The sequence below is a fragment of the Salvelinus namaycush genome, chromosome 4 (genome assembly GCF_016432855.1).
Source record: "Salvelinus namaycush isolate Seneca chromosome 4, SaNama_1.0, whole genome shotgun sequence".
NCBI classification, from domain to species: Eukaryota; Metazoa; Chordata; class Actinopteri; order Salmoniformes; family Salmonidae; genus Salvelinus; species Salvelinus namaycush.
The window spans coordinates 72,600,866-72,625,381 of record NC_052310.1 but is presented as its reverse complement, the minus strand read 5'-3'; the positions used below and the strand labels follow the sequence as shown (position 1 = coordinate 72,625,381).

Genomic DNA, 24,516 nt, shown 5'->3' with positions numbered 1-24,516 from the left:
GTCACAGTACATCTTCTTGGTGAGGGTTCCCCAGGTCGGGTCACAGTACATCTTCTTGGTGAGGGTTTCCCAGGTCAGGTCACAGTCCTTCTTCTTGGTGAGGGTTTCCCAGGTCAGGTCACAGTCCTTCTTCTTGGTGAGGGTTCCCCAGGTCGGGTCACAGTCCTTCTTCTTGGTGAGGGTTTCCCAGGTCAGGTCACAGTCCTTCTTCTTGGTGAGGGTTTCCCAGGTCAGGTCACAGTCCTTCTTCTTGGTGAGGGTTCCCCAGGTCGGGTCACAGTTCTTCTTCTTCTTGGTGAGGGTTCCCCAGGTCAGGTCACAGTTCTTCTTCTCGGTGAGGGTTCCCCAGGTCAGGTCACAGTCCATCTTCTTGGTGAGGGTTCCCCAGGTCGGGTCACAGTACATCTTCTTGGTGAGGGTTCCCCAGGTCGGGTCACAGTCCTTCTTCTTGGTGAGGGTTCCCCAGGTCAGGTCACAGTCCTTCTTGGTGAGGGTTCCCCAGGTCGGTCACAGTTGTTCTTCTTGGTGAGGGTTCCCCAGGTCGGTCACAGTTCTTCTTCTTGGTGAGGGTTCCCCAGGTCAGGTCACAGTTCTTCTTGGTGAGGGTTCCCCAGGTCAGGTCACAGTTCTTCTTGGTGAGGGTTCCCCAGGTCAGGTCACAGTTCTTCTTGGTGAGGGTTCCCCAGGTCAGGTCACAGAGGTTCTTGGTGAGGGTTCCCCAGGTCGGGTCACAGTCCTTCATCTCCACTTCTCTTTTGGGTGTCTTTCTCTTTCCATCAGGTGTCCCAGTTTAGGGCAAGCATAGTGTGCATGTCTGGTGGTAGTCTGCACACAGTTGATATGTTTTAATGTCATAAATACAAAAAAAATTACATTTGAAAATGAAAGCACACAGAGTAGTACACAAAGTACTTCATTTATTTACAGTTTTTAAAAGTACACAAATAGGAGATTCTTAGAGCTGGTAGCTTAGTTAATTACACATAAGAGGGTGAGTCAGTGATTGACCAAACTGGCCATGAGTCAAACCAGAAATGACTAGTCAATGAGGTCAGCATTAAAACAGTCCTATAGAGCTGAAACATGGCAACAGTTCAGCTGTGCCCACCCTTAAATCTCATCTTGCTGATTGAAATAATCCTCAGAGGTTGAATTGAATATCCCAAACTCTTGCTCCACTCTTTGCTGAGAACCAGTACAGATTTGGCGTGTTACTCTGCCCAGGCCTTGCCGACGCATGCTAGATCTTACAATGCATCGATAATAGGTATTTAACGTATCAGCTAACCACATTATTGCAATCAGGTACCTGACGGCACATTCGATGATGTGGCATGCAATCACTGGTCGATGCATGCAACGTCTGAGCAGGGGAACACGACCATCGAGTGGAACGTCCAAGACCATAGCCCACCCAAGAGAAGTGTAAATCGGTTCATTTATCAGGGAATAGATTAAGTAATCACAGAGGTTTAGTCAACTGGTTCTAGCCACATCAATGCAGGACCATTTTACTTCTCAAAACATGTACAAATAATAACACCAGTTCACATGAAGCCAGAAAGTAATTGTGAGCCTTTGATATAAAACCTCCATTCACACTCAAAACAAATTATAGTTAAAAATGGCAGCCGTTTGACACTTAAGTCTCTGGGTATGTGCTCTCATTTCTGGTGTATTTGAGGAACTCCAACTAAAACGATCCTGCACTTCATCTTTGTGGACAGACACGGCAAAAGCCTGGGAAGAGAATGATTGACAGCCCAAAACAGACTGATTATAGGACAGTGATTTCCTACTTTAGAGCAGCCCCAAGTGAAACCTACGGTCAGAAACCCAAATTCACCACAATAAGGAAACCAAAAAGGGAAAAAGCTGAAACATTTCCACATCTTCATTAAAATACAATTTCACAGCTTAGAAACAATACAAATAACAGAATGAGAATGTAGATCTGTACAGTAGACCATGAGGCAGTCTGACTCAGTGTGAGAAGAGGAAACCTTAACAGGGGCCCCTCCTATACACATACAACTTTAGGGATGTTGATCATAGAACCCCATAAAGAAAAGACTTCAGTTGTGGTTTAGAGTTGAAACCCTCCACCTGGCTCATACACATCAGCTTGGTCAAAGGGATGTCCAGTGTTAAAACATGCAAATAGTATATATTACAAATGGCTTTAGCATTACAGATCAGAGCTGTGAAAACAAAAGCCTGCTGGTGGTCAGAGAAAAGAGGTCTGTAAATAAGTACAAATGAAAAGCAGTCACCAAAAACGATCCATTTGAAATAGAGCCGCAATTATCGATTAGCTCTTTTCATATCAGATTTATCGATTAGGGTTATGTAGTAATGTACTGTGGGAGTAGAAACTGGTGTCTATTGACAAAGTGCTATGGATGATAAGTAGTAACCATGGCGATAATGGTGGCGGTTGTTGTCGTTCCATTTGTCGTTTGTCTAAATTAAATCTGTTAGATCGCCATGGCAGCAAAGACCACGGCCTCTGCACCGACGTTGGAAATGTCTCCCAGAAAAAAGGTTGCAGATGTGGTCTGTAGTTCAGAGATTCTTTATCACAACGATTGCAAGTGTTCGGGAGAGAGTACAAGGAAGCAAGGGCGAGCGGGAAAGGAACAAGAGATCTAGTGTGGAAAAAGAGAGGATCAACCAAAGAACACCAGGTCAGGAGAGGAAAGTGGTGGTCTTCCGATGGTTTCTGAAGTAGTTAGGCTGGCTGGCAGTTGATTGGTTGAGCCAGGCTTGGTGCAGTCCTCCGCTGTGCCAGGTGCATTGTGGGTCTTGTCTCATCGAGGCGCTGCAGAGTGGAGGCCACCAGGGATCATACCAGGCACCATCTGAGAGAAAGAGAGAAACTTTTATACTTGCAGGCGGGGATCTCTAATCTAGCTTCTCTGCATGGAATCTCCATCTTATACTTCATTCTCTTCTGCACTTAAAATGTCATAAAAAATACCAGACGTACAATATCAGAATATTCTTCATAAGGTTCAAGACATGCATGAAGGGTTGAAAATAGCTTAATCTTGTCATATTCCTCAGTAGCAGCAGCAGTATTTCTGTGTATTGCAGCAGATATGCTGAGGGTGATAGATGAGGGTAGACAGCGTTGGGCCACCTCATCACATGGCTTTAGTCTGGTGCGTCATTCACGTGTCAGAAAAATACACCTAAATGCAGTATTCACCAGAGTTTACGCTTTCAGCCGTGGCGAACCTAAACTGTAGCTTGAGGAGAATTTCTGGATATGTATGAAAAACCATGCAGCATTGAGCAGTAGTAAAAGTCAAGGGAGAGAGGGTTTGAAGGACACTAGAGAGTTAGGAGCAGAATAGGACCCAATGCAGTCACATGCTGGAGAACGTCAGACAGGCATCACCACAGTCCAACCACTGCAACAAGTCACACGCACTGAGCGGAGGATAGGTCACAAAGCTAGGTGGGGTGACAGCCAGGAATAAGGGAAACACTAATTCCCCACGTGTATTTGTTATCACAAGGCTGGAATGCAGCACTCCTGTTATCAAGGGCTGCAGTGTTTGATATGAAGACTCACACACTGATCAGTACGCTATGAAAGGGAGGAGTCTGGCCTGCTGAAGTCTAGCTCCTATTGTCATCAGCGATATTAGCTGCTAACATTGAAGCTACTTGTCTCCAGTGATCACATGGTCTCAACCCCCTTTCATAGTGTAACAGAGAGGAATGGAGAGCCTGCAGACAGACAGTGCTGCCCAATAGGACAGGAGACGTGCATCTCTGGTGCTTTGGGACACAGCGCCAGCCTGAGCAGGACTCACCTAGTGTGGCCATCGGGCCGTCACACGAGGACGTGGCGAGCCTCTACTTGTCGTGATGATCGAAGGGAATGCTATTCTGGAGTTGGGGGGGAAGGAGGGAGAGAGAAGGCCGTAGGGCAAGTCAGACAAGTGGATCTGGGTCTGTAGTATGGCATGCTTACCGTCACACCAATGCCCTGGGAGTGGGAGATAAATAACTCCCATGACCACCTGGTGGAAACGTTAAGACATGGGCAAGGAGAGTGGGGAGATGTTGACGCTGCCCAAAAAGAGTGGGGAGATGTTGACGCTGCCCAAAAAGAGTGGGGAGATGTTGACGCTGCCCAAAAAGAGTGGGGAGATGTTGACGCTGCCCAAAGAGAGTGGGGAGATGTTGACGCTGTCCAAGGAGAGTGGGGAGATGTTGAGGGTTTCCTCTCAATCCTGGGGTGGATTTCTTTCCACCTCTTCTCCTTGTCTTGCTAACGACAGGGCTATTTACATAGCTAGCTGAAGTTCCTCCCTCCAATAAACAGCTTTATGTTCATTCATGTTTTAAAAGATTATGCTGATGTGATCCCGGCCTTACTGATGCACTGCTAGACGTATAGCTACTCTTACTGACATCTAAAGACAGTCAGGAGACATTCCTGCTTCAAGTTTCGACAACTTCATTAGTTATGTGTTGCATATTTCTCTGCAGGAGTGGGTCACGATGGGGCATGGTCGTATGAGGTCAAGGGTCATCTGGTGAGGCCCGAGGGGGTGCGAATAGGGACGGGGCGAGCTTGTACCTGTGAGGTGGACATGCGGGAGGTGTCCTGGTGTCCCGTCAGGTCGGACGAGGAGACGTTAACGGGAGCTCCCCGGTGAAGCCGCATGCTCACTTTCCTCTCCCGCTCCATACCAGACACCGGTCGTGGAGACGTGTTGGCTAGAGAGGAGAGAGAAGTAAATACTATGCTCCCTGACCATGACAAGACAATAGTCAAACACATTGTTAAGTAATCCATACATCAAAGTCATCTAGGTGTGCGTCAGAAGCACTAACCTGTGTGTGAGGGGTTTAAGGTGTGTGTGTAGGTATGTGTGAGAAACACTAACCTGTGTGTGAGGGGTTTAAGGTGTGTGTGTAGGTATGTGTGAGAAACACTAACCTGTGTGTGAGGTGGGTGTGAGGGGTGTAGGCGGCGCCGTGTCCTGTGTTCCTCGGGGTCGTCCTGAGGCGGCAGGGAGTCCCCTGGCCCCGGGGTTCCTGCTGTGTCTCAGCCTATCCTCTCTGTCCCGCCGCTCCCGCTCCGCCTCCTCTGCTGCACGGTTGGCCCCCTTGGAATTAGGGGCAGTCAGAAGGAAAGAAATGGAGACTAGATCAGAAAGCTGCCGCTGAGGTACCATTAGCTAATGGTTAAGAGGACTAATGTGTAATAAATCATTAATATTTATCCTCCTGGTTAATTAACAATTAAGAGGCAGTACTCACAAACTTGAGCATGTTCCAGTCAAAGACGTAGTCGTAGGAGAAGCCCTGTCTGTGGAACAGGTTCCTGAACAACTGTCTCAGGTACGAGTAGTCTGGCTTGTCGTCGAACCGCAGAGAACGACAGAAGTTCAGGTAGGTGGAGAACTCAGCTGTGAGGAGGAAGAAAAGTGTTACTTTTAATCCGAATACTTTATCATCATCTTTTAATCCGAATACTTTATCATCGGGAAGGGAAATTCTTTCCCATGTTTACAGGGTCACAGCATGATCTCTTTGTAGAGAGGTGCAGAAAGGACAAGACAAATGGACAGAAACACTCCAACAGTATATTGTTACTACATGACAAGCACAGAAACCCTTAGTACACTATAAGCAGGATGGAGTAAACGTAGAAAATCACATTACTCACAGGGGTATCCCTTGCAGAGCACCTCGATGGGGGTGGACATTTTCTTCTCGCTGATGCGTTCGTACTTCTGTCTCTTGGTGGCGGCCTTGAGGCCCTGCCAGGGCAGAGAGCCCAGGTTGAAGTACATCAGGACATAACCCAGAGATTCCAGGTCATCACGCCGAGACTGCTCTGTAGAGGGAGAGAGGAGAAAGTCACACTGGACATGTTTGAATACCTTCAAAAAGCATCCTTCCTTTCCAGATCTGACATGATCGAAGGAAAGTGCTCCACTATCAGGCTTGTGCTGAGAAGTGTGCGCGCATAGCGTTTGTGTGTATGTGATCAATCTCTAGATGTGTGTGTGTGTGTGTGACCTACCTATCCCCAGATGTGTGTTGATGGAGGCGTAGCGCGCGGTGCCGGTCAGGTTCTTGTTCTCGCGGTAGGGGATGTGCTGGTGTGTTCGGGCGTCGCGGTACTTCTTGGCCAGGCCAAAGTCGATGATGTACACCAGGTTGCCCTTCTTTCCCAGGCCCATCAGGAAGTTGTCAGGCTTCACGTCTCTGTGGATGAAGTTCTTAGAGTGGATGTACTCAATCCGGCTGATCTGGAGGAGAAGAGAGGAGGGTTATTTTCACATACATAAGAGCAGGGGTGGCCACTACACCTCCTGGACAGCTTTACTTTACGCTTCTAATTTGCTAGCAGATTTCATAGCACATAGTGGCCATAACTGTAGAAGATGGAGGACCCTAATAGCCAGCATAAGAGCTGAGGATTTAATGGTCAGTTGTGTCTCACCATCTGGTCAGCCAGCAGCAGGACAGTCTTGAGGCTGAACTTGCGGGAGCAGAAGTTGAACAGGTCCTCCAGACTGGGGCCTAGCAGCTCCATCACCATCACGTTGTAGTCTCCCTCTGCTCCACACCACTTTATGGACGGGATGCCCACTGTAGGGAATGGAAGGGAGAGAGTGATTTATAAGGATGCCCACTGTAGGGAATGGAAGGGAGAGTGATTTATAAGGATGCCCACTGTAGGGAATAGAGGTGAGAGTGATTTATAAGGATGCCGCCTGTAGGGAATGGAAGGGAGAGCGTGATTTATAAGGATGCCCACTGTAGGGAATGGAAGGGAGAGCGTGATTTATAAGGATGCCCACTGTAGGGAATAGAGGTGAGAGTGATTTATAAGGATGCCCACTGTAGGGAATGGAAGGGAGAGTGATTTATAAGGATGCCCACTGTAGGGAATAGAGGTGAGAGTGATTTATAAGGATGCCCACTGTAGGGAATGGAAGGGAGAGCGTGATTTATAAGGATGCCCACTGTAGGGAATGGAAGGGAGAGCGTGATTTATAAGGATGCCCACTGTAGGGAATGGAAGGGAGAGCGTGATTTATAAGGATGCCCACTGTAGGGAATGGAAGGGAGAGCGTGATTTATAAGGATGCCCACTGTAGGGAATGGAAGGGAGAGCGTGATTTATAAGGATGCCCACTGTAGGGAATGGAAGGGAGAGCGTGATTTATAAGGATGCCCACTGTAGGGAATGGAAGGGAGAGCGTGATTTATAAGGATGCCCACTGTAGGGAATGGAAGGGAGAGAGTGATTTATAAGGATGCCCACTGTAGGGAATGGAAGGGAGAGAGTGATTTATAAGGATGCCCACTGTAGGGAATGGAAGGGAGAGAGTGATTTATAAGGATGCCCACTGTAGGGAATGGAAGGGAGAGAGTGATTTATAAGGATGCCCACTGTAGGGAATGGAAGGGAGAGAGTGATTTATAAGGATGCCCACTGTAGGGAATGGAGGAGAGAGTGATTTATAAGGATGCCCACTGTAGGGAATGGAAGGGAGAGAGTGATTTATAAGGATGCCCACTGTAGGGAATGGAAGGGAGAGAGTGATTTATAAGGATGCCTACTGTAGGGAATGGAAGGGAGAGTGATTTATAAGGATGCCCACTGTAGGGAATGGAAGGGAGAGAGTGATTTATAAGGATGCCCACTGTAGGGAATGGAAGGGAGAGAGTGATTTATAAGGATGCCCACTGTAGGAAATGGAAGGGAGAGAGTGATTTATAAGGATGCCCACTGTAGGGAATGGAGGTGAGAGTGATTTATAAGGATGCCCACTGTAGGGAATGGAAGGGAGAGTGATTTATAAGGATGCCCACTGTAGGGAATGGAAGGGAGAGAGTGATTTATAAGGATGCCCACTGTAGGGAATAGAGGTGAGAGTGATTTATAAGGATGCCCACTGTAGGGAATGGAAGGGAGAGTGATTTATAAGGATGCCCACTGTAGGGAATGGAGGAGAGAGTGATTTATAAGGATACCCACTGTAGGGAATGGAAGGGAGAGTGATTTATAAGGATGCCCACTGTAGGGAATAGAGGTGAGAGTGATTTATAAGGATGCCCACTGTAGGGAATAGAGGTGAGAGTGATTTATAAGGATGCCCACTGTAGGGAATGGAGGAGAGAGTGATTTATAAGGATGCCCACTGTAGGAAATGGAGGTGAGAGTGATTTATAAGGATGCCCACTGTAGGGAATGGAAGGGAGAGTGATTTATAAGGATACCCACTGTAGGGAATGGAAGGGAGAGTGATTTATAAGGATGCCCACTGTAGGGAATAGAGGTGAGAGTGATTTATAAGGATGCCCACTGTAGGAAATGGAGGTGAGAGTGATTTATAAGGATGCCCACTGTAGGGAATGTAAGGGAGAGTGATTTATAAGGATGCCCACTGTAGGGAATGGAAGGGAGAGTGATTTATAAGGATGCCCACTGTAGGGAATGGAAGGGAGAGTGATTTATAAGGATGCCCACTGTAGGGAATGGAAGGGAGAGTGATTTATAAGGATGCCCACTGTAGGGAATGGAAGGGAGAGTGATTTATAAGGATGCCCACTGTAGGGAATGGAAGGGAGAGTGATTTATAAGGATGCCCACTGTAGGGAATAGAGGTGAGAGTGATTTATAAGGATGCCCACTGTAGGGAATGGAAGGGAGAGTGATTTATAAGGATGCCCACTGTAGGGAATGGAAGGGAGAGTGATTTATAAGGATGCCCACTGTAGGGAATGGAAGGGAGAGTGATTTATAAGGATGCCCACTGTAGGGAATGGAGGAGAGAGTGATTTATAAGGATGCCCACTGTAGGGAATGGAAGGGAGAGTGATTTATAAGGATGCCCACTGTAGGGAATGGAGGAGAGAGTGATTTATAAGGATGCCCACTGTAGGGAATGGAAGGGAGAGTGATTTATAAGGATGCCCACTGTAGGGAATGGAGGAGAGTGATTTATAAGGATGCCCACTGTAGGGAATGGAAGGGAGAGACTGATTTATAAGGATGCCCACTGTAGGGAATGGAAGGGAGAGTGATTTATAAGGATGCCCACTGTAGGGAATGGAGGAGAGAGTGATTTATAAGGATGCCCACTGTAGGGAATGGAGGAGAGAGTGATTTATAAGGATGCCCACTGTAGGGAATGGAAGGGAGAGTGATTTATAAGGATGCCCACTGTAGGGAATGGAGGAGAGAGTGATTTATAAGGATGCCCACTGTAGGGAATGGAGGAGAGAGTGATTTATAAGGATGCCCACTGTAGGGAATGGAGGAGAGAGTGATTTATAAGGATGCCCACTGTATGGAATGGAGGTGAGAGTGATTTATAAGGATGCCCACTGTAGGGAATGGAAGGGAGAGAGTGATTTATAAGGATGCCCACTGTAGGGAATGGAAGGGAGAGAGTGATTTATAAGGATGCCTACTGTAGGGGATGGAAGGGAGAGTGATTTATAAGGATGCCCACTGTAGGGAATGGAGGAGAGAGTGATTTATAAGGATGCCCACTGTAGGGGATGGAAGGGAGAGAGTGATTTATAAGGATGCCCACTGTAGGGAATGGAAGGGAGAGTGATTTATAAGGATGTCCACTGTAGGGAATGGAAGGGAGAGTGATTTATAAGGATGCCCACTGTAGGGAATGGAAGGGAGAGTGATTTATAAGGATGCCCACTGTAGGGAATGGAAGGGAGAGAGTGATTTATAAGGATGCCCACTGTAGGGAATGGAAGGGAGAGTGATTTATAAGGATGCCCACTGTAGGGAATGGAAGGGAGAGCGTGATTTATAAGGATGCCCACTGTAGGGAATGGAAGGGAGAGTGATTTATAAGGATGCCCACTGTAGGGAATGGAGGAGAGAGAGTGATTTATAAGGATGCCCACTGTCGGGAATGGAAGGGAGAGAGTGATTTATAAGGATGCCCACTGTAGGGAATGGAGGTGAGAGTGATTTATAAGGATGCCCACTGTAGGGAAAGGAAATCCCATTCTTTATTGGGTTTAACATGATTTCTTATGTGATACCTATCCCACACAAGTGCTGTTTCTCTGGCTCTGTGATCTGATGACAGGTTCCACTGAGTCTTTATTCGCTCAGGCTGCTGGCTGGCATGACTGACTCATGTGGATGACTGCCTGCCTGCCTGCTTGTCCAGCGATGTGAAAACCACATTAACATTGGGGGAAATAGGGTGAGAAGGAAGATGAAGGGTGTAGATAGAAGGGGGAGATGGGGAAAGAGAGACTGATAGCCACAGCCTGGCCCATGTATAATGTTTCAGACCCATGTCTCACCTCCTCCCTGCATCATCTTGTAGATCTTACTCTCTATGTGGAGCTGAGGGTGTTTGGTCTTCACACATTCCAGTTTAATGGCCACCTCCTCTCCCACTGAGATGTCTGTGCCTGGAGTAGAAAGAGGAAAGATTGTCAATACAAATGTATGTAGATGGATAAAGAGCCACCAGGGGTGTTATTGCTTTCAGTTCAGAGTATGATTTAGGCCTATAAAGGACTAGGGCCTGGACAGTTTTACCTGACCAGTAAGGGAGGGGAAACTCATGGGCCTGGTGATGTGCAAGCCCCTGCTGACTGAACATTGCGGCAGATAGGTGAAAAATCTGCCGATGTACCCTTGAGCAAGACACTTAACCAGAGCGACTTACAAGAGCCATTATGGTTAAGAGTGTCTGCTAAATTACTAAAATGTAGACGGGGCATATACACCAAGTCCCATTCATATCATACCAGTCACAAAAGAATGCAACTCAAACAGGTAAACAAACCAACTTTAACTGTAATCTTAACGTTTCCTTGTGAGGAGTACTGCCAGCATGCTTGACCAGAATCCTACTTTAGTACTGGGCCTACTTCTCTATTCTCCTACTTTAGTACTGGGCCTACTTCTCTATTCTTCTACTTTAGTACTGGGCCTACTTCTCTTTGGGCAGCTTGCAAAAGCTACAAGTCAAAAAATGCATTGAAGATGTGCACATTTGCTGCCTGTGTGCTAGCAGTGGGAAACGGGAGCTTTATAAATCTGACATTTCATTTCAAAAGTAGGCTACAGTCCACGTGTGGAACTCTAAGCGAGCGTCAGCTACACAACAGAGCCACCAGCCAGTGAATGACTCAGACCCTCTCCTGAAAAGCACTTAACACCTCCATGAACACACAATAACATGTTGGATGAATCGTACATGTGGTTACATAAAGGGGGCTGCATTAATCTGAGGGAATTACAGCTGACTGGAGCTTCCCATTCCCCTCTGTATGTGAGTAGGATGAACACCCTCCCCCCAATCACCTGAAGAGTACACAGGAACACAGCTGACCTGGGATGGAGACTAATCCATTCCCTGGCTGAAATAATATTCTGTCTCTCCCATTACAATGGATAAGAACTAGGCACTTAGGACTGACACGTTAATTTTTTCCCCATGGCATAACAGTTTAGCCTTCCAAAACATGGATGACTTCATGAGCATTGAGCAAATGCAGTGTTTTTTTTTATCCACAAAATTGGCAGTCAAGTCTGCATGCTCTAGAAATGAACAAATTGTACTTCACGTGGTACAGTCAAACTATATGAACTCAACATAAGTCTTTCGGTGTGAGAATGTTTCATGTGGCCTAGGAGAGTGATATAGATGTTTGGTCTGGTTATGCAATCCAGCTAGGGTGTCAAAAGCAAAACACCCACACTATATCCTAAGTGGTTCGGTGCGGGTGGGGTGGGCTGGATGGCCTTATCACTACACGTCTCCTATTTCACAGTCACGACTCATTAAAAACATACACTCAGCCTTACACTCAGTGGTGCACGGTTGGGGCAATTCCATTACACTTCATGTCTGTTGAGTTGGAACATTGAGTTTCATTGGAGTTGGACATGAGGTTTCTCATCTGCAACACAATTTATATATTGACCATAAATTAAACTGGAGCCATGCAAGGACAAAATAAATCTACTTTTCCAAAAGTCAGTGAGTGTCTTTGAACCTGAATATGCACAAACAGTGCATTTAATAGGACTGTGACAGTAATTGAATAACCCTGTAATTGACATTTATGGATGAAGACCAGCATGATAATAAAATAGCCATCAAAACTGTTTAAAATAGGCCTACATTAATTTTGTATAGATCAACTTAATCTAATAGATCAACTTAATCTAATAGCTGGAGTGTTTACTAACAATTATAAGCAGTTCTGCTAACTTCGTATACATCTCTTTCAAACTGTTTGATGCTCCAGCAGCTAGCGGGGTTGCAGAAGCCTAAAAGAAAAGTTTGATGTGGACTTTTTTTTAAATTTTATACAATGCATATTTTCATTTCTTACTAGTAAATAAAGCAGTCTTAAAAAAAGTTGGATGTGTCTATTAATTATTCAACAGCAGTCGACAAGGTTGTTCTGGCTCCTACAATGTGTCAAATGGACAATCCTATCCAAACCCGCGTTTATGGGTCCTTTTGCGGGGTGTGATTGGGAGTTCGATGATTCGCTTTATAGGCCTATGTCCATTCATAAAGGATACTTTAGGAAACTATCTGGCTCTTTAATAAGAATTAGATGCTCCTGTCATGATTTAAATACTGCAAAAGGCCTATTTTCAGTAAAGGCCCTTTCTCAAGTCCATTATTTTGGTTAAAATAATTAGGAAGAAAAAACAAATACTAGCTAAGCTTTCCCTAATTTAATTGGCAAAATTATATGGCATAATAAGCCTACTCCTGTCTATACATGAATAAATAAAATAATTGAAAACAGGCTACTAAAGCATACTTTGGCCAGAGGATAATTAGCTTCCCCTTAAAAGAAAAATTAGTTGTGGATTGTATTGAATCGCATTGCCTACAGTCGGAAGGAAAGGCAACAATTGCGCGTGCGGCAAATAACAAATAGAAGATTGTTGAGCTGCGACGGTCAGTGAAAAGTACAGGTCCAGCCAGGCATATCGCAAAATTTCACAATTCAATCGCAGGAAAACAAAATGGCCATTACTGAGAAGACAATGAAAAAGACTAACCTGTCTTTTAGTTATCAAAATTATCAACTTAATTGAGCGAACAACAGCAGGCCTATAGCCTATCTTATTGGCACCAGTGGAGAGCATAGGCCAAATCCAAGGTGAGTGCGCACTGCGCATAGTCACTCTTATCATTGTTTGGTCAGTGCAACTTAAGTTCGTTTTTGGACAATCATTTCCTCCTCCAGTTTAGATGGACGTCATATTATATGAGTGTCTCCCCTTCTCATAGGCCTATTACATGGTCAACATCTGTCAGCAGATTTGGCTACCCTGTAATTTGTCGTATATATATAAAAAAAAGATGCTGCTAATGTCTCCAGTCATATAAAGTGTAGTTGAATTGCATGAAATAATGCCTTTTCCCGTGCAACGAAAGAAACGTATCTGATATAGCCTATAGCCCAGGCATCTACGCCAGCCGCACACAGCCATGCATTGAAATATATATTTTTTGCGAACAGTGATTGAATTATATGATCCTAAATTATGACTATCAAATTACAAATAGAAGGCTCTTACATATGTCTGCAAATGCGATGATGCATGGAATGATTTATTATAAAGGTGCATTTTTAATGGTGAAAATGTGCTTCCCCAAACTTGAAACTCACGCACCGCCTATGCATAGGCTGGTGATTTTGCGGTTTGGTACTGTGTTGTTGGCTGAGGAAAAGTACATGTGGACAGTTCTTATCTTCAAAGTGCGAAGTAAGGACACACGTCATTGCATCCTCGATTTGCATGTTCTGTGTAAAATGAATTACCATAATCTAAATGTGATTTGTCATTCTGAGCACCGTGGGTGGACGCCTTTACCAGGTTACGCACCCAATGCTTAGGGGTTCGGTAAATTTCTCAAATGTAGGTCAATTAAAATGCTTCCGGTTGAATGTCCGGCCCTACATTTTCTTAACGGAAACCCTTATATAGGCACATCTTGTTTATGACGCCTTTCACACCAATTGCAAAATATCGTCCTGCCACAATCCGTCAATTATTTATTCGGGAAATGTTGGATTTTTTAAATGGATCTTTTCGCAAGCGAATAAGCTGTTGACCAATATAAATTATTATCTGGGACACTGTCACTGACAGGCCGCGCACTGCCACAGAGGTCTGTGGGTTTGTTGTGTGAATTCACTCAATTTCTCTCTGCCTGTGATTTACATTTGCAATGAATAAGTGCAGCAAGGTATCAATTTAGCCAATGTGATCACATCACACTAGAGCTAGGCTACACGTCGCGCTCGCCATCAATTATCCTGACAGTTCATTGACAATGCTGTAGCCTATTTTATAGCCATTCAGCAAGCAATATGGTCGATCGATGCGTCTCTCCACCAATAAACCTATTAGTTTAAAAACAAATACGTTTTAAACTATATTGCTGTTCATTGTCTATAGCAGGGGTCTCCAACAGGTCAAAGCCCACCTATGAGTAGTTCGCCAAACAATTCCAAAAGTATATGCAATTTCTCATGTTTATCTTAAACTTTCGCAAACAAATCTCACAAGTCACACACCGCAATTTCCCAGCAACTATCTAATTGACATTATCCCACCCCTGGTTAGCCACTATTGGCTTAAAAAGCCAAACCTAACAATATCTGCCAATTTCCAGCAATATTGCCCATCTGTAGTGCGCATTTGTGTAGCCAGTTGATGTGATAACCTGTGTGGGCTGAAGGAAAAAACAAAAACCTTCGCAATTAAAATGTTAACTGCAAAGTAGGCTTACCTGGAAGAAGTAGATCATGAGTATGTATATCATTTGTATCTACACTGAACAAAAATATAAATGCAACATCCAACAATTTAAAAGATTTTACTGTGTTACCGTTCACATAGTCAATTTAAATAAATTAGGCCCTAATCTATGGATTTCACTTCACTGGGCAGGGGCGCATCCATGGGTGGGTCTGGGAGCCAGGCTCAGCCAAAGCCCCACAAAAGGGCTTTATTACAGAGAGAAATACTCCTCAGCATCCCCCACTCTCCTTTCAGACAATCCCGCAGTTGAAGAAGCCGGATGTGGAGGTCCTGGGCTGGCGTGGTTACATGTGGTCTGCGGTTGTGAGGCCGGTCGGACGTACTGACAAATTCTCTAAAACAACGGAGGCAGCTTATGGTAGAGAAATTAACATTCAATTCTCTGGCAACAGCTCTGGTGGACATTCCTGCAGTCAGCATGCTAATTGCACACACCCTTAACTTGAGACATCTGTGGCATTGTGTTGTGTGTCAAAACTACACATTTTAGAGAGTGGAATTTTATTATCCCAGCACAAGGTGGACCTGTGTAATGATCATGCTGTTTAATCAGCTTCCTGATATGCCACACCTGTCAGGTGGATGGATTATCTTGGCAAAGGAGAAATGCTCACTAACAGGGATGTAAACAAATTTGTGAACAACATTGAGATAAGCTTTTTGTGCGTATGGAACATTTTTGGCATCTTTAATTTCAACTCATGAAACCAGCACTTTACACGCTACGCTTATAGCAGCAGCAGTACAGAAACATTTCTAGACCGGCACATTAGAAGGCACATTCCTCACTCACTAAATGCACAATTAAAAAGGGCCAGAGGCCCAATTAAAGGGGAATTACACTCAAATCAATTTTGTTTTATTCCAGACGCACCCCCCAAAAAAGATTTTGTGATGTGATTTAAACATCGAATCAGAACATCCAATGTCGTTGTTTTGCTAAGAACTGTAATTGCGAGTGAAAAACTAAAATCTAAAACCAGGAAAAATAAAACAAAACAATGTGAAAATATCAGAATTTGGGGGGGACGAAAATCTGATTTTATAGCCCCCCCTGTCCCTTAGAGTTGTTAATTAACCATGATTTGACCAGGTATTTTGACAGAACACAGTGCACTACTTATTCCAGGGAGGCGTTGCAGGAGAAAAGAGAATGTTCCTATTTGAAAGCAAAAAAAAAAAAAAGAAGCTTGCGACATGTTTCATTTTTTAAAAGTAGCTCTCATGCTAGAAAAGGTTGGAGATCCCTGGCTTATAGGCTACTCGTTCAAGAGTTAGAGAGGGGGAAGAGAGGCCAGTGGAGTTGCCAGCGGAGATGCGTGAATTGTGCAAGGGAACAGTGAAGACAGAGATGCGTAAGTTAGAAGTTAATATATTAATGCACCATTCGTATAACCTATTATATTATACGCCTGGTAAAGTGAAGCTAGGCGAGCATCTGTGCTATAGGCAACCCTAAAAGACAAATATCCACCAGAGTTTACCCTTATCAATAAGTGGTTGCACAGATTTAGATAATGCCCTCAAATTAAAAGAGTGCCAACATAACCACCCATTGCTTCACAAAAATGTATTAACAGCTGATCACGAGGCTATGGACAGGCTGATCACGAGGCTATGGACAGGCTGTGTGCACGTTTATTAGCAAGTGCATCGGTGATGTTGTACCCACGGTGACTATTAAAACCTTCCCTAACCAAAAACCGTGGATTGATGGCAGCATTTGCGCAAAACTGAAAGCGCGAACCACTGCTTTTAATCATGGCAAGGCGACCGGAAACATGACCGAATACAAACAGTGTAGCTATTCCCTCAGCAAGGAAATCAAACAAGCTAAGCGTCAGTTTAGAGAAAGTAGAGTCGCAATTCAACGGCTCAAATACGAGACGTATGTGGCAGGGTCTACAGTCAATCACGGATTACAAAAAGAAAACCAGCCCCGTCGCAGACACAGACGTCTTGCTCCCAGACAAATTAAACAACTTCTTTGCTCGTTTTGAGGACAATACAGTGCCACTGACAAGGCCCGCTTCCAAAACCTGTGGGCTCTCCTTCACCGTGGCCAATGTGAGTAAAACATTTAAAACGGGTTAACCCTCGCAAGACTGCCGGCCCAGACAGCATCCCTAGCCACGCGTGTTTTACTCAGAGCATGCGCAGAGTAGCTGGCTGGTGTGTTTACGGACATATTCAATCAATCCCTATCCCAGTCTGCTGCGCCCACATGCTTCAAGAGGGCCACCATTGTTCCTGTTCCCAAGAAAGCTAAGGTAACTGAGCTGAACGACTATCACCCCGTAGCACTCACTACTGTCATCATGAAGTGCTTTGAGAGACTAGTCAAGGATCATGTCACCTCCACCCTACCTGATACACTAGACCCACTCCAATTTGCTTACCGCCCCAATAGGTCCACAGACGACACAACCACACTGCCCTAACCCATCTGGATAAGAGGAATACCTATGTAAGAATGCTGTTCATTGACTACAGCTCAGCATTTAACACCATAGTACCCTCCAAACTCGTCATTAAGCTCGAGACCCTGGGTCTCAAACCCATCCTGTGCAACTGGGTCCTGGACTTTAACGGGCCGCCCCCCGAAGTGGTGAGGGTAGGAAACAACATCTCCACCCCGCTGATCCTCAACACTGGGGCCCCACAAGGGTGTGTTCTCAGCCCTCTGCTGTACTCCCCGTTTACCCATGACTGCGTGGCCATGCACGCCTCCAACTCAATCAAGTTTGCAGACGACACTACAGTGGTAGGCCTGATTACCAACAATGACGAGACAGACTACAGGGAGGTGAGGGCCTTCGAGTGTGGTGTCAGGAAAATAACATCACACTCAACGTCAACAAAAGGAGATGATCGTGGACTTCAGGAAACAGCAGAGGGAGCCCCTACCTATCCACATCGACGGGACAGTAGTGGAGAAGGTGGAAAGTTAAGTTCCTCGGCGTACACATTACTGACAAAGTGAAATGGTCCACCCACACAGACAGCGTGGTGAAGAAGGCACAACAGCGCCTCTTCAACCTCAGGAGGCTGAAGAAATTTGGCTTGTCACCGAAAACACAAACTTTTACAGATGCACAATCGAGAGCATCCTGTCAGGCTGTATCACCGCCTGGTACGGCAACTGCTCCTCCCACAACCGTAAGGCTCTCCAGAGGGTAGTGAGGTCTGCACAACGCATCACCGGGGACAAACTACCAGCCCTCCAGGACACCTACACCACCCGATGTCACAGGAAGGCCAAAAAGATCATCAAGGACATCAACCACCCGAGCCACTGCCTGTTCACCCCGCTATCATCCAGAAGGGGAGGTCAGTACAGGTGCATCAAAGCAGGGACCGAGAGACTGAAAAACAGCTTCTATCTCAAGGCCATCAGACTGTTAAACAGCCATCACTAACATTGAGTGGCTGCTGCCAACATACAGACTCAACTCCAGCCACTTTAATAATGGAAAAATTGATGTAATAAATGTATCACTAGCCACTTTAAACAATGCCACTTCATATAATGTTTACATACCCTACATTACTCATCTCATATGTATATACTGTACTCTATACCATCTACTGCATCTTGCCTATGCCGCACAGCTATCGCTCATTCATATATTTATATGTACATATTCATCCCTTTACACTTGTGTGTATAAGGTAGTTGTTGTGAAATTGTTAGATATTACTGCACTGTCGGAACTAGAAGCACAAGCATTTCGCTACACAAAACATTAACATCTGCTAACCATGTGTATGTGACCAATAAAATTTGATTTGACATGTTTCTATTGTCTAATGATTGTTAAATTCATCTTCATGCCCACCACAGCTGTCTATATAGCTGTCTATATACCCCCCTTAAAAAAAACTTTCCTCGTCAATTTATATGACATTATCCCATAATGTAAAGTGTTAAAAAAAAAAAAATCCTACAGAAAGGATTAAGCTAAGGTAAGGTTTTTAATGCATTTTTGGGAAAGGAGAAATGTGGTTTGCTTCAGTGTCTGAGTGATATGCACTGCATGTGGCTTTGATTGATGTGTTCTTTCAGGTGGGTGGGTTGTGTGGACGAGTTGACTAATTCTCTATGTCTATTCAGAAAGTTTCCTAAAACAAGCCCGTCTGGATTTCATCTCTTTAATCTGATAAAATAATAAAAAAGTGCTACTGATAATAACAAAGTGTAATAGTAATAGTAAAGTTGCAGAGAAAAGCCATATGTTTCTTTTGCAGCCAGTGGTGGTCGATGACTATTCATTGGCCTGGCCAATTACCGTAACTGAAAATTGCAAGACAGTGACAGCCCTAGTGTTAAACAACTCACAGATTGGAATAACATCTGCAACAGTGTCTAGTCAGTATCCAAATGACCCAAGCCTTTCAAAAACAAAAATTCAACTGAGAAGCAAGTCAAGCAACCTTTTCGACTTACATGGAGTTTAGACCTATTTGTTTAGAAAAGGGGCAGGGTGGAGGGCTGGGGTGTTGTGACTCGTGACAGGCTACCACAGACAGGGCAGTAGTGGGGGTTATAATCTGATCTGACTTTCTCATATGTTACACACTGACGGTTTGTGAAACAATGACATGGCTGTTAGAAGCTTCACTGATGTCATCCACGTAAACAAAAAGCTCTTTCTGCCTGTATACACTAACTAGAGTAGTGCCAAGAAGCTGGAGAATCATGTCCAACCCTGTGGCTGTTCCTGCTTCAACTCAACCAGAGGAATTCCTGTGGACAACTGAACACACCTACAATGAGGACAGAACATACACCAAATTCAAACATTGGATTGGGTCCAGTAAAACCTATTCAGCATTCAACATGGGGAGGAATATTAGGCCTACCCAAAGAAAAAAAAACATGACTTCACTCCAGGAAGCATATCAGCATTGTAACAACACCATTACAGTTATGGCATGACAAGATTCAAATTGACTCATGCAAAATGCAGGAAGTGTTCATCGTACCTTATGACAAAGGTCTGTGAGCTCAACCCTGGAGGTGATAACATATCAGAATGTAATTTCAGTTACCAGCTGACTGCAAAAACCACAGGGCCACATACACAACACACTAAAAAACAACCAACAAACAGCTAGATGTCAACACAACTCTTAAAGGGATACTTCAGGATTTTGGCATTGAAGCCCCTTTATCTATTTCCCTAGAGCCAGATTAACTCGTGGATACCATTTATGTCTCTGTGTGCAGTTTGAAGGAAGTTGCTAACTAGCGTTAGCGCAATGACTGGAGGTCTATGGCAACTGCTAGCATGTTAGATTCCATAGACTTCCAATCATTGTGCTAACGCTAGTTAGCATTGGCTGGCTAAACTACCTATAACTTCCTTCATACGGGACGCAGAGAAATGGTATCCACGAGCTAATCTGGATCTAGGGAAGCAGATAAAGGGCTTCATCCTATACGAGTGCAACTGCTTGGGAAGGACATTTGGCTAGCTCTACTGCAGCTAGCTAACTGCCCTCCAGCCCTTGAAATGAACTGACAGATGGGATGACTACTGGCAAACTCTATTGGGGTGGGTGACTTGTTCGGTCGGTTTGTGAAGTGAACTAGCTAACTTATACATTTTCAAAAAGCCTCTCATTCGTGATCCAAGCTCAGGTTAGCTATCTATCTGGATCGTGGCCAACGTAGCTAGCTAAAGTTATTGCCTTGCCAAGGGGACAATAGGTGCTGGGAATTTACAGTTTGTGTTATGTTCATGCTAACCAATAATATATTTGCAAATTCCCATCAGCTGGCCAGCTAACGTAGCTAGCTAGCTGGTTTGGATTAATGTTAGCAAGGTAGCGAGCTAGGTTAGCAGGTTAGAGACGGTGTATATGGTAGCTAGCTAACGTTAGCTAGTTTAAAATGTTCAATTGACGTTAGCCAACCTACGGTAACGTTGTGTAATATTGATGACATTTTCGTTAGCTAGCTACTCACCCAAATAGATGTCTCCAAAAGATCCACTTCCAATTTTCCTGCCCAGCCTGTATCGGTTTCCCACTCTCAATTCCATGGTTCAATGTTATTCTTACGAAGCAACCTTCAGAATGTGTTGCTTTGAGAGAAAAAAAAAAGTAAACCTTGGTGTTGTTGCTCTTTTTGGTTACCAAACCACCCCAAATATCACCTTACTTTGCTGGAATTACAAACCCCTTTATTCAGACGCCCCCCCTCCCCATGAATCCCAGAAGATCAAGTTCCTTCTGTAACAATCCAACTTTCCCCATTCCTTTTATATCTATATTTTCTTCGGAACACCACGATATTGTTATTGCCTGAAAGCTTAGAATGTGTAGATTATGTTCTAGCTGTTTTTGATATCATCCTTCCCAAAATCAAGAACGATGGAGACGGATTTTGATGGAAGCCTTCTAAAAAATAAAAATAGCCTCTTCTCCACTGTAGGAATTTCTTCCACTGTGGGCTGGCATTCGCTTGTGACATCATTTCTCCTAGCAACCCTGCGCAGGTCACATAAAAATGGGAGGGCGCATTGGTCTTTGGAAATTATTCAAGTGTTACTTTGTATGTAGAAAGACTGATACACTGAATCAAAAAATAGAACTAACAATACTAAATACATACTATTTCATGTTTATAAACAGGACTTTTGCATCAATATGGGCATAACATACAACCTCTCAACATGAAACTATGAAAAAAGTACTGAGTCCGGTCACACAGCCACTAGAGGGGACAGTTATATCGTTATTGTCTTTGTCTGTATCGCCTTGTTGCACCTGGATGGCAGGATCTAGGGAAATGTACAGACTTGAAATATAATGTAATTTTCTGTTTCCTCGTGTCATGCTCTAAGAGTTAAGGACAAAACATATTATAGAATGTATAGCTAGAATGCTAGGCAATCACACTCATCTAAAAAATGAAGTGATGTACAAACAACCTGAGGCACAGTAGGTCAGTAGGTCACCACCCCATACAGAGTAGGTTGAAGTTGACATAAGGCCTATATATATCCCAAATGGCACCCTATTCCCTATATTGTGCACTACACTTGACCAGAGACCTATGGGCCCTGGTCAATAGTAGTGCACTAGGGAATAGGGTGCCATTTCCTTATACACTGATCTAAGGTGTTACAGTATGTGGTTTCCCCTAATTAGGTTAGGATTTTGGGGGTTCTTAAATCTGTCCCTAATGCCATGGTGTCACAGTGGCTAAGGTATATACTGTGACCTGAATTTGAGGCCAAATCAGCAGAGAGGACAACAACAGAAAGCAAAAAGACCGGCAAGCAAGGACATATGAATATACGTACGAACACACACGCATGCACACACACACACACAATAAACAAACAGATAGAGATAGACAAGTTACATCAGGGATAAATCCTGTCCTGCACTCTCGGTAATCCTGTGACACAGACACTCGTCTGGGGCTGAATAGACCAAAATACCCTAGATATACAGGATTATTTAGTATGGGAGCAGGAAAAAGGTGAAAAAATGAATCCATGAACCTTGCATGGCCTAGTTGTTTAGTCTTGGATACTGTGCAGGGGGGGGGGGGGGGGGGGGGGCATTATTTTGAGATTCAGAATTTGAACAGTATCCATTATTTTTTCTACTCAGAATAAGATATTCAAACTGCAGAAAAAAATGTTGATGATGTATGCATGCATTAGAGAAAACACATATTTCTTGTTGTGGACGGAGCATGATAGAGATGGAAGTAGGTTGATAAAGCTCTCTCTCTCTCAGCGTCTAACTTTTCCTTGGTATATATTATTTGAAAGTACACATCTTGGATAGACACAAATCACTGGGCCATGGGTCAGGAGAAGGAAATTACTACTGGCTCCTATTAATACTCTGTCAACTGCTCATATAGGGACAGCTCATATATTGTTTTCTTCAAAATGGAAACATTCAGTCATTCATTTATTCATAAATTTCCATTACTCATGTTTGCCCATTTTCCTATTTTAATAGTATTTGTTTTCATTTCTAGATTTAAGTTCAAGATGCATCAGCAAGTCAGGCCATTGAGGTCAAGCCATGCTAAGAGATGGTTGTGTGTGTATGTATGTGTGTGTGTGTGTGTGTCTGTGTCTCAGGCACAGGAAAACCTCCTAAAAACTCTAATAGGTCTCATTTTACATATATTGCATACGGAACAACAACTGAGCAAAAATATAATTCTCACAATGTAAAATGTCAATTCTATTTCAAACCATTCTAAGAATGTCAAAAACATACATTGCAAATTATGGAAATAGGATTCAGTGTCAATAGGACTTTTCTATGGCTCAGGAACAGACGGACAAGCTTTCTCACTCATGACAGAGCTCCAAACCCTGGAGGCCACGCCCACTAATCTGAAGAGCGTTTGTGATTTTTGTGATTGGTCGCATATGGACCAATCCCTGAAATTGTTGTGGCACTATTTATGTGGTTTGGCCGCTCAGACCGCAGCTCTTGATGTTTGGATTATGTAATTTGGACTGCACGTGTTTCACAATGCACGGAGCAGGAGGGACGAGAAAGAACAGAGATCGAAAAGTAGTGTGTAGTTGTATAATGAAGTTCAGCAGAGAAACGTGCAGGAAAGATTTGATCATGACTTTGTTATTACAACATTTCTAGGTATTTTGCTCATTCTGATTTAATGTTCAATAAATTTTTTATTTCTGAAGCCTAAATATTTTCATTGGACAGCTAAGCTAATTGTTTTTCTTTCTTTGATAAATGTCAACAAACAAAAGCTAATAGCCTACAAAGTCACGCATGTTTGTGTTGGCGTCATTATGTGGAAACTACAGGAGGTTGAATTGGGGAGGACGGGCTCGTGGTAATGGCTGCAGCAGAAGTAGTGGAGGGATATCAAACACATAGTTTCTATGTGTTTGATGCCATTCCATTAACCCTGTTCCAGCCATTATTATGAAACGTCCTCCCCTCAGCCGCCTCCACTAGTGGAAATACATTCCCATTGACCCAAGACAACGGTACTATAAAACCCCTTACAATTAGATAGTGCATGCACAAGTACACACACGACTGCTGCATGTGTTAGAACACAGCCTGCTGCCTGCCTGCCAATGTGAGGTAAACTAATCCAATCCTAGCAGGTACATTCAGCACTTCCACTCTTATGAAAACAATATGCTGACATGTAATCTATACCTATGACAGCCAAATGACTCTAGGACATAGGCCCATGTTCATGTCTAGACACCTGTTATGGATCACACCAGTACTGTTGAATAACTTGTTTATCTTTCAAAATAAAACTTCTCAAAAACACTTTGTGGAGTGTGTCCTGTCTACCGAGTTCACTTTGTAGCCATGCAGTTAACTGGTGTGCTCATGTTGTGACTGTACAGATGGATTGTTTATGGCAGGGTTTCCCAAACTCGGTCCTGGGCCCCCCCATATACTAAATAAACTAAAGTAAAAAATAAAATAAAAAGTAACACAAAATTACATAACAATAACGAGGCTATATACAGGGGCTACCGGTACGGAGTCAATGTGAGGGGGTACAGGTTAGTCGAGGTCATTTGTACATGTAGGTAGGGGTAAAATGACTATGCATAGATACAGTGCATTCGAAAAGTATTCAGACCCCTTGACTTTAATTTTTTAAACATTACAGCCTTGTTCTAAAATGTTATATA

The 24,516-nt window shown here is 44.0% G+C and overlaps 1 protein-coding gene across 2 annotated transcripts; it reads right to left on the bottom strand.

Moving 5' to 3' along the window:
• Positions 1-895: 895 nt before the first annotated feature.
• Positions 896-21,296, bottom strand: LOC120046802 (casein kinase I). Of its 2 annotated transcripts, XM_038992318.1 has the most exons (10): positions 20,811-21,296; positions 10,330-10,440; positions 6,476-6,624; positions 6,053-6,281; positions 5,693-5,863; positions 5,284-5,432; positions 4,961-5,129; positions 4,598-4,737; positions 3,825-3,900; positions 896-2,861 (listed from the first exon to the last, which is right to left on the bottom strand). In XM_038992318.1, exons 1-9 carry the CDS (start codon positions 20,884-20,886, stop codon positions 3,868-3,870), a joined length of 1,227 nt encoding a protein of 408 aa, XP_038848246.1. In that variant the 5' UTR covers positions 20,887-21,296; the 3' UTR covers positions 896-2,861; positions 3,825-3,867. The 2 variants fall into 2 exon arrangements, with proteins under 2 accessions (XP_038848246.1, XP_038848245.1); XM_038992317.1 differs by lacking the exon at positions 3,825-3,900.
• Positions 21,297-24,516: the final 3,220 nt, after the last annotated feature.